Genomic DNA, 11,096 nt, shown 5'->3' with positions numbered 1-11,096 from the left:
CTTTTGTAAACAAAGATTCAAACGACGATTTGACGAATCTGATAGCTCTCCCACGCGAACCAACATCATCAATAGGTAGGTGAAGGTTTCCGCTACCTGTTGATGGTGTTGGTTTGCGTGGGAGAACTATCAGATTCGTCAAATCGTCGTTTGAATCTTTGTTTACAAAAGCAGATAAGTCGTTTTGAAAATTTTGTCTTGATTTGACAGTTCAATAGGCGGATTCGAGAAGGATTCAGTGGTAGAGTGCGCTGCGAGAGTTTGGGAGAAAAGTCGTCAGAAGCGATTATTTACATTCAAAATCAAATTTTCTCCATCAAATTTACTTCATTCTTTGGTATAGTCTCATGTTTTCCACTGCCAATGGCTTCTTAAAGTCTTTAAGCAGCTGTTGAAAACAAATCTCATCCAAATAACCCGCGAATTAAAAATCCGGGAATTCATAACCAAGATAGTGCGGTGGATGCACTGCAAGAGATGTGCTATTTAATCGGAAAAACCATATGCAAGCACCCACCGGATGGAACCTCATCCCAAAGAAATCAAAATTTTCTTCCAATTTGCGACTATTTCGGCTTTCATATTATCAATTCAGTGCAAATCCGAATTAAAGCCGCTAACAAATTTGGATTTTTCTCACAATTCGTACACTGCCAAAAATATCTATATAAGATATATGTGTCGCCGTTATAAATTTTTGCAATAGCTCCACCCTAATATAATCGATATAGAACCACACATAAATTAAATAATTGCTAATTCGAAACCACACATAAAGTTTATTTGGATATATATTTTATAAGTAGTTCGCGTGGAGAATGGTTATGTGTGCGCTGATATACATCATAAGTTAAATCTATGGATTTTTGCCAATAAATATGTGTGGATTTTTAGTAGTGTACGTTAAACCTAACTTCGGAAGTGGTGCGCTGTTTTCATTTGGTGATGTGCTATACAGCGCACTACTTCCGAAATTAGGTTTAACGTATGGATTGTGAGAAAAATCCAATTTCAATAGCGGCTATAATTCGGTTTTCTACTGAATTTATAATAAATGGTTGGATTAACCAGAAAACGCAAAAATCGTACTCCCTCCGTATGCTGCCAATGCACTTTTTTGACCAACGACACTTTTTTCGTGGTTCTTGTGACGACCACCAGATGTCGAAATGATCGATGAGCTTTACTCAAATTCGCCTATCGGTGGAATGGTTCACAGCCTTAGCATGCATAATCGACGTGGCTCGTAAAATTGAGCATATCGTCGATCATAACACCCAGATGCGCGCATCAGATTTGCTCGAGTTTGATATTTGCTCACTACCGGCATCTGGTATTTACCCAACTTAGTAAAAACAACAGATGTCGTTAATATTTTTACGACGATGAATTTGATGAAGGAATGTTCAATGTGTTATGTATGTTTGTCTGAGCTTTAATGCACTCACGGTTTCAACTGTGCAGGTCTTGGCTTCCTGCAACCCATGCGGTCATGCACCATCATGTAATGTGTTAACGCCAACCTCCTTGAGTTGAGCCATTCCTCGATTCTGCTAATTACATCCCGCATAATCATTTACCGTTCTTCGTACAGTTACAAATATAACATGAACATATTTGATATCGTTACCCCCCGTTACCCAACACTAAGTTCTTCGAACAATACATATCTATGGTAAAACAATTACCTCAACCTTAATCAATGAGGTAAACAGTCAACGAACCATTAAAACGTTATCAGATTACAGTACAATTATGGTCCAGTACCAGTGATGGTTCGGCTATCGTTTGGATTTATGAATCGCATACAGTGGTTGGTTTCCTACCTGCCGCTGTCAGCATCCAGGCGCTATCGTATATGTAAACCGAGATGTAAACATAGCCAGCATGAGTCAACCACCTAAAGTTTGTATGGCAAAGACATCTAATTCGGGTTTTCTCAACAGTGTAGGAACTTTCCACGAAAAACTATTTGGTACCAGTTATGTAGGAAGGTGTCCGCTACTCCTTCTTCTCCTTCTTCTTCTTCTTCTTCTTCTTATTGGCATTACATCCCCACACTGGGACAGAGCCGCTTCGCAGCTTAGTGTTCATGAAGCACTTCCACAGTTATTAACTGCGAGGTTTTTAAGCCAAGTTATCATTTTTGCATTCGTATATCATGAGGCTAATAGGCCTTTTCATGTGACACTGCCGAAATTGCACTTGTTTACATCCGCTGAACAGGCCCGCAAGTCCGAAGCTGTCACTTTCATAGAAGAACTGTCAATTGACGGTAAAATCAGCTGATTTTAAACGTCTCGTGAAAAGGCCTTACGATGATACTTTTACGCCCAGGGAAATCGAGACAATGAATACTACTTTAGGGTTTGGACCTGGGAGAGAGCTCTCGATACTACACATCAAATAAATTAATACTATCGTCAGACAACAAGCAAATTTATAGCAAGAATAAACAATCAACGTAGGCGCCACCTGAAAAAAACAAATTTTGTTTTGTGTGTTATTGTTGTTATATCGGCTCGCACTGACATGTCATGACAGCTAGATTTCGGCTCGGCTTGACACACACATTTTTTGGATCTGTTTCCCCAATAGGCGAATTTGAGTAAAGCTCATCGATCATTTCGACATCTGGTGGTCGTCACAAGAACCACGAAAAAAGTGTCGTTGGCCAAAAAAGTGCAATGGCAGCATACGGAGGGAGTACTGTTTTCGCGTTTTCTGATTAATCCAATCATTTATGAAAGCTGAAATAGTCGCAGATTGAAAGAAAATTTTGTTTTCTTTGGGATGAGCTTCCATCCGGTGTGTGCTGGCATATGATTTTTCCGATCAAACAGCACATCTCTTGCAGTGCCTCCACCGCACAATCTTGGTTATGAATTCCCGGATTTTTAATTCGCGGCTTACTTGGGTGGGATTTGTTTTCAACAGCTGCTTAAAGTCTTTAAGAAGCCATTGCTAGTGGAAAACATGAGACTATATACCAAAAAGTGAAGTAAATTTGATGGAGAAAATTTGATTTTGAATGTAAATAATCGCTTCTGACGACTTTTCTCCCAAACTCTCGCAGCGCACTCTACCACTGGATCCTTCTCGAATCCACCTATAGGCGAATTTGAGTAAAGCTCATCGATCATTTCGACATCTGGTGGTCGTCACAAGAACCACGAAAAAAGTGTCGTTGTTAAAAAAAGTGCATTGGCAGCATACGGAGGGAGAACGATTTTCGCGTTTTCTGGTTAGTACAAACATTTATGAAAGCTGAAATAGTCGCAAATTGGAAGAAAATTTTGTTTTCTTTGGGATGAGCTTTCATCCGGTGGGTGCTTGCATATGATTTTTCCGATTAAATAGCACATCTCTTGCAGTGCCTCCACCGCACTATCTTGGTTATGAATTCCCGGATTTTTAATTCGCGACTTATTTGGGTGGGATTTGTCTTTAATAGCTGCTTAAAGAATGTAAGAAGCCATTGCCAGTGGAAAACATGTGACAATATACCAAAAAGTGAAGTAAATTTTATGGAGAAATTTTGGATTTGAATGTAAATAATGGCTTCTGACGACTTTTCTCCCAAACTCTCGCAGCGCACTCTACCACTGGAACCTTCTCGAATTCGCCTATAGAGGTAGTAAACTATAAAGGACGATTGTCGCTGCGGTTCCCTTTGTTATCGTCCCCAAACATGTTGGGTACCTATATTTGTAAAAACGTACTGATTTTCCGTTGACATTTAGTGCCCTATCCTCTCCAGCAAAAAATGTTTCGCCAGCGACAGTCTTCCTCTATAGTTTATTGGCTCTATTGTTTCTCCCTCCCGCAGGTTTGGACCACACCTGTAGTGAAGCACATCGAATCACGACTATGTGCATATCTGCCCACCAGATGGCGAAGCGATAATTTTTTGTCGACTTCAGTTCAACCCTGCATCTGGTATCGCGACCGTCGACGCCCTTTGCACGACATCGCGTCGCGACGGTAAAAAGGTAAACAATAAAATCAAAATTTTGTCAAAATATTCTGACAGTAAACCGTTTTTATATCCGTAAAAAAAAACGTATTACCGATGATAAATTAGTTATTCGGATTGAATTATTATCGACATTACGTCACAAGAACAGTGTTTTACTATGGCTCGTAAATCGTTTGCTCCCAACACTCAGCCACTGTTTGCTTTGGAGGAATCGTTCTACCCAGATGCCTGGCGAGATGACTCACGAATGGGTGTACTGCTGTCCGAATTCCGAACCCGGTCAGTCAACCCGGAGAACTACGATTCCAAAATGAGATTCTGGAAAGAGCTGATAGCAAAATATTGCGAGCATAAGGGTTCCGGATCGGTTTCCATCGTAGAGCTGAAGCGAGTTTTTCGTCGGAAGGGAACGAGCCCATACTGCCTACCAGCGGTTTTCGAGGACATGGTGAAAGATGGATTGTTGCAGGCGAAAAACGAGTTCTCCAAGGCGCCTCAGGAGAGCTGGGGCGGATGGGCGTTAGATGCTCTGGTGAAGCGGCCCCTAGGGTGGGGATTCGGTGCTGTAAAAGACCGGCTGGTGGGAAACGTGCTGGATGAAAGCGCGGAATTCGTTTGCAACGACGTAATTAAGGTAAATTGATGTGATTGTGAATAATGTTGCTCGTACCCTGTTTGCTTGCCCCCGGTAAAATTTTTAACCAATCTTAACAGTATCTCAAGCTGGTTTTTAGTAACTAGTTTGCCACCTAACTCAAGATACTTTTCATTATCACTTTCGTAACACATTTGGTTGAGGTTCGGCTCAATTCCACCAAGCGCCAATAAAAAATAACACAACACTGTGTACCTGTATTTTGTAGTAGTTCAAATTAATCACAAATCGTATCAAATGTTTCGCAACTTAGTAACTGAGGATATTCTATAACAAATTTAATAACGAGAAAATCAGTTGAAAAGGCGTTCGGTACGGCTTCACAGAACCGTGACCATTTGTTATTCGAAAAATCAACGAATTTGTCTACGCATTCACATACAACGATGTAACTGATTTTTTTTATTCTTCACAGATGCAATCTGATACGATAGAAAAATTGATACAGAAGGAAAACAAGCACAACATGCTGTTATCGAAAAGCGCTCTCTTGGACCTAATCAAAGATCTTAATATCCAGAACGATGGACTGGATCTGGTACTTCAGCACTTACAGCGTCGACAGCGTATTGTTATGGAAAAACTGCCATCCGAAATGGAGCACGAGAAAAAGATCCTGGTGAAATTTGCCGCACCCGGAGTGCAGGCCCAACCCATAACCGATATCGAACGGTCCATCTACAATTTGGAACAAACCGAGCACGAACTGATGAAAGTGATTGACAAGCTGGAGCAAAACATTTCCGACGCGATGGTAATAGTAAAGGAGAACCTCCGGCAGGGCAAGAAACAGTTGGCCAAATCAAACTTGAAGAAAAAACACTTGCTCGAGAAAAACCTGGAAAAGAAAATGAACGTACTGGATAACGTTCAAAACATGATGGCGCGTATTCACGATTCGCAGAGCGATCGGCATGTCATTGACGCGTATAAGATTGGTTCGAACGCTTTGAAGAACGCATTTGCCGACACTGGTATTACGTTGGACAGTGTGGACGACACCTTGGCGGAGATGAAGGAGGTATGTAGCACAATTGCGTATCAATTGAAAGCTAGATGTCTTGTCATGGCTTGTTTGTTAAACCATTAACATGGTAATATTTCCTTTCTTATCATCTTGTATTTTTCTCAGATCATGGAACAACAGGACGAAATGCAAGCAATGATCGGTGCTCAACAAAGTACAGATGTCGACGATCTAGAGCTGGAACAGGAACTGTCCGACCTACTCGACATGAGTTTGGCTGCAAACAATGTAACAATCACACCGCCAAGTGCTCCCACTGTGAACGGACCAGCAGCGCCACCGCCCGCCGGTCAACCCACTCTTGCACAACTGAACGAGTTTGACAAGGAAATCGAAAAACGACTGGCTGCTCTGAGAATGGACGTTTCTTCAACGCCATCAGACACGTCAATCATTGGTGATACACCGGCTCGGCCCAGAGTAGCGGAACAATAATTTGTTTTCGACCCCAGCGTAAATTTTTGGAATCTATGCTGATGTTCTTGTAAAAATGTATTCTTAGGTATAGGTTTTTGAAACAATATACGCTTTAAATAAAATATCTTTAACATTATGTAAACTAATACATTTTCCAAGTAGATGTTCAACTAATCAATCCTGCCTGAGCATTAAATTGGACACAAACAGAATAGGTTTGTATTTCTGGAACTGGCTGTCATCTAAGAAACAGTTTGAAGTGTTCAAAATAGCTATGCCCCGGCCTCCATTTTTCTTGAACGACGGAAAAATACTGTTAGTTTTGAGATTGAGGGTTGTATACAATATGCTCGAATAAGTAAATGGCTAGCTTCCTTAGCTGCTGGCTTTCAGGCGCTAACGCAAACTGCAGCATGAAGTTAACCGCCAGAAATTTGTATGGTGAAAAATGGGTTACTCGAACAACAGGGTTTTTTTCATAACAAAATTGGGACCAGTTATGCAGGAAAGTGTCCGCTGAAACGCCTACCAACTACTTTTTAGATAAAAAATTTGAATTCTGTCGGGCCATTTGGTCAAACAGTAGAAAAAATCGTTAGATTGCGAATAGTTGAAAGTGAGTAACGAGAAGCGAGAATTAGATGAAGTAGAAATAACGTGAATTTCATAGGGGGAAAGACGGCTTTGGCAGGTTTTGTTCTATTATTGGCAGGGGGGTTTTTGTCGACCAAATTTTATGAAATTTGACCACAATATTCTTTGATATGCAAAGAATGTTTAGGCCAAATTTGAGCCTAGTCAGTCATAAAAAACCCCCTGCCAATAATAGAACAAAACCTGCCAAAGCCGTCATTCCCCCTAGGAAATATCGTGAGAAGTAAAGTAAGAAGTGAGAGATCAGAAGTATGAAGTGAATAGAGAGTAGTGAGACGTTGAGAGTGAGTAATAAGAATTGGGAAGTTGGATCTTCAGCTAGCCTTGCGAGCAAAGGCGTACCATAGAATTGATTGACAATCCGGAGATGGCGAGTTCGATTCTCGGTCCGGTCTAGGATGTTTTCGGGTTGGAAACTTTCTCGCCACCCTGGGCATAGTGTATCCATTGTACTTGCCACACAAGATACGTACTCATGCTAAGCTTTCAATTAATATCTGAGGAAATGCTAATAGAATACTAAGTTGAAAAGCAGGCCAAGTTCCAGTTGGAGTTGGAATGTAGAGCCAATGAAGAAGAAGAAGGCTTCGCCGCCATGAGCCTCTGGGTCTGCCTCTGCTGCGATGTCCCGCTGGGTTCCAGTCTAATGCTTATTTACAGATTCGTTTCCGCCCCTACGTAGAGTGTGGCCGGCACAGCCCCACGTCCGATCCCGAATTTCCGTTGCTATCGGCCTCTGGTGACAACGACGATGAAGCTCGTTGTTTGAGATCCAGGTGTGAGGTCACCAGGCCCGATTTATATACCGCAGGCATCTATTGATGAACACCTGCAGTCGTTGAGTGTTCTCCACTGATACACACCATGCTTCGCTGGCGTATAACAGCGTAGATTTCACGTTAAAGTTGAAAATTTGGTGCGTATTTTGGTGCGTTCACTTATCTGCCTGTTTTTCCATATATTTCTTAAACTAATTAAGGCAGCCTTTGCTTTCTTGATCCGTGCGCCTATGTCGATCTTGGTATCGCCGTTTGACGCCATTTGGCTACCAAGATATTTTTTTTTTGTAAAATTGTTTTTATTGCGTCTAATTAACAGTTAGGTAAAATTTATAACTATCCAAACTTACATTATTTTCTGAAGTTTCTAAAAAATAACAAAAGAATTTAGCTAGCTGATGCATCCTTTCTCGTTTAGCTCTCCTTCCTAATCCTCTGAATTCTGGATAGATAAAGTCCTCTGGTTCGTATCTATTCAAAATCTGATCGTGCATTAGCATTTGACTACGTTGGAAACGCCAGATTTGACTGACTCGCTGGCATCGAAAAAGTTTATGAACAACTGTTTCTATTTCACCTGGACACGTCTCACAATTAGGATCATCAATGACGTTCCGCAAAAAAAGTAGTTCCTTATGCTTTATTTTCTTGTGCATGATTAAATACCACGCAGCGCGTTGATCGGAGTTCAGGCCATTTGAATGTAGATTTCTGAAAACCGATTTCCAGTTTCGTCTTTGGGCAGATAGAAATCCTGGATCCAGAACTAGTGTTAGAAGGTGCTGGTATATACTCATAGACGATATTGTGTCGCGTATATGATCAGGTAAAATCGTCATATTATTTATTAATAAAGATATGTGAGGACATATTGAAGATATTGGAGAATCCCGGTTATCCAAAAAGCTTCTTAGAAAAGGTAGTGTAGAGATTGTATGATGTAGAGTAAAAAATGTATGCAGCTCATGGCGAAAGTTGATCTGGATAGGTCTGAATGATTGAACTAAGTATTCGTACTTGAGCGTGTATGCAGAGAGGAGTCGAGTACGTATCAAGTCAGTTTTGAAACAGTTGCGTTGGTGTACGGACGTGAAGTCACGACAGGTAGATGATCGATTAGGGACATCAAACGATTTAGTATCAGTGAGATATTGAAAGCTTTCAACATTCTCCACTGGTTGCCCGGCTACTATGAAACTGGAAGGGTTCACCGTGTTTACATCCAACGATTTCGTTTTGTTGACGTTGATGACTAAGCCTGCCGAAGAGGAGCGCTCGGCAAGGTCGTTGAGCTTACTCTGCATATCAGAGCACCGTTGAGCGAGAAGTTCAACGTCATCAGCCAATTCGAAGTCGTTTAGGTGTTCCATGGTTATAGTCGATTACGGTGAGGAACAGTAACGGTGATAGAATACTGTGCTCAAAGCCCACAAATACATCCTTGCCTCACACCAGCAACGAACCGGATATGGTCGGACAAGACCCCATTGTGCAGCACTCGAAAAGGCCTCGTACTGAGCCTCGATGAGGCCGATGATTTTTTTAGGAACCCTCATGCGTCTCAGGGCGCCCCACATATTCTCGTCATTGAGACGATCGAAAGCTTTTTCGTAGTCAATGAATACCAAGTATAGGGACTCTGGGAATTCGTTGACCTGCTCCAGAATGATGCGGAGCGCAAAAATATGGTCCACACAGGATCTTCCGGCACGGAATCCGGCCTGCTACCGCCGGAGAGTCGCGTCGATCTTCTCCCGTATCTGGGCTAGGATAACTTTGCATAGAACTTTGAGAACGATACACAGCAACCTAATGCCTCCCCAGTTATCGCATACAGTCAGGTAACCATTTTTGGGCACCTTCGCTAAGATACCCTGCATTCAGTCGACCGGGAGTTGTGGTGTTCCAGATATTACGAAATAAACGATGCAGTAGTTGAGCGGATGTTATGGGGTCAACTTTGAGCATCTCGGCTGATATGCGATCGACCCCTGAGGCTTTATTCGATGTCATGCTGTATGAATCTCTAGCAGTGATGGAGCTTCGGTAATGACGCGGGTTATACGTCGGATCTTAGGCAGATCATGCCGAGATGGTGATGGCCTGGCTGGCACTTGAAAAAGTTGTCGAAGTGCTCGAACCAGCATTTCAGCTGGTCAGTTGGGTCGGTCAATAACTGATCATTCGCGTCTTTCATAGGCATCGTTGCATTCATCTTCGCCCCGCTTAAGCGTTGTGAGAGGAAAATGTCCCTGCTGCGGCTCTCTCACCTTCGTCGGCCAGAGAGTCCGCCAACGCACGGGACAAGCCGTCGACATGAGCGTTTTACTTCCTTCTCCAGAGCCGAGTATCGTTGACGGGCTAAGACTTTGGCTCCTCTGGTTTTGGATCGCTCTATCGCTTCTTTGGCTTCTCTTCGCTCCTCTATTTTCCTCCAGGTCTCATCGGTGATCCATTGATTTCTCTGGGTGCGCAGTTCTTGATGGCGGTCCATTGGTCTTCCACGCTGCCACCTTCCGGAATATTTGCAGCACGCGTCTCCAGTTCTTCAACGAAGGACCGTTTCACCGTGAATCCGCGTAATGCTCAGGCGTATTTAGCCGATGAGGAGGTGATGATCAGACGCGATATCGGCACTACGTTTATTCCGTACATCGAGAAAGCTCCGTTTCCATTTTTCAGCTGATGCAGACCTGGTCGATTTGATTTTCTGTAAAGCCGTCACGGGAGACCCACGTGGCCTTGTGAACCGGTCGATGAGGGAAGAGCGATCCCCCGATCACCATGTCATTATTACCACAGAATTCTGCGAACAGCTCTCCGTTTTCGCACATTTCTCCGAGACCATGGCGTCCCATAATGCACTCATGGCTCGAGTTGTCGGATCCGATCTTCGCATTGAACTCGCTCATACAGATGTTGTTATCACCCTTCGAAATTCTATCTACGACGGCATTGAGTTGGCTGTAGAAGTTCTCTTTGTCTTGCAGATTGGCACCATCGGTTGGCGCATAACATTGGATTATAGCAAGGTTTCGGACCCGTGTTCTAAATGTGGCAACGAGTATCCTTTCACTTATAGGTTCCCACTTCATAAGCGCAGAGTGTGTCTGAGCGCTTAGTAGGAAGCCAATTCCGCGATGCCCGGGAGCGTGTTCATCTCGTGAACCAGAGTACTTGTCCCGATGGCGTACTGGTTGGCCCAAGGTTCCCTATCCACCGGAATGGGGTTGCCATTCTATATATAGCTTCCGGGGAAAAGCGTTTAGTACTCAGCCGCTGGATACCAGAACACTTCCTTTTAGAACCGCACCTCCTTGGCGAACAGACGCTCGATCAGTCGGGTCGAATTTGTTTAAAGTCCCACCCAACACCAGGACTAGGATGGTGCGCTTTGAGCGGAAGACCCGTGGAAGCGTGACTATTGGAACTTGTGAGGACCAGAGGGGCTCCTTCCTGGATGTTAACTCACCATTTCGTAGCCCCAGAGACCCAAATGGATCTTAAAGCTAAAGGGTATGATCTTTTCTTCGAACGCTGTGCCGGAAAAAAGATGAGTCATGTGCGTGTGGATTCCTTAAGCCG

At 43.0% G+C, this 11,096-nt stretch overlaps 1 protein-coding gene across 1 annotated transcript; it reads left to right on the top strand.

Moving 5' to 3' along the window:
* Nucleotides 1-3,977: 3,977 nt before the first annotated feature.
* LOC134220571 (charged multivesicular body protein 7) lies at nt 3,978-6,214 on the top strand. The gene is made up of 3 exons (XM_062699666.1): nt 3,978-4,613; nt 5,050-5,655; nt 5,767-6,214. Exons 1-3 carry the CDS (start codon nt 4,137-4,139, stop codon nt 6,094-6,096), a joined length of 1,413 nt encoding a protein of 470 aa, XP_062555650.1. The 5' UTR covers nt 3,978-4,136; the 3' UTR covers nt 6,097-6,214.
* The last annotated feature ends 4,882 nt before the right edge of the window (nt 6,215-11,096 follow it).

Source organism: Armigeres subalbatus, chromosome 3 (assembly GCF_024139115.2).
Source record: "Armigeres subalbatus isolate Guangzhou_Male chromosome 3, GZ_Asu_2, whole genome shotgun sequence".
In the NCBI taxonomy this organism is placed as follows: Eukaryota; Metazoa; Arthropoda; class Insecta; order Diptera; family Culicidae; genus Armigeres; species Armigeres subalbatus.
The sequence above is the reverse complement of the archived record's forward strand: the minus strand, read 5'-3'. Positions and strand labels throughout refer to the sequence as shown.

Coding starts and splice junctions, on each gene's coding strand:
- LOC134220571 (XM_062699666.1), top strand. CDS start 4,137: ATGGCTCGTAAATCGTTTGCTCCCAACACTCAGCCACTGTTTGCTTTG. Junction 4,614..5,049: donor TTTGCAACGACGTAATTAAG/GTAAATTGATGT, acceptor TATTCTTCACAG/ATGCAATCTGATACGATAGA. Junction 5,656..5,766: donor CCTTGGCGGAGATGAAGGAG/GTATGTAGCACA, acceptor TATTTTTCTCAG/ATCATGGAACAACAGGACGA.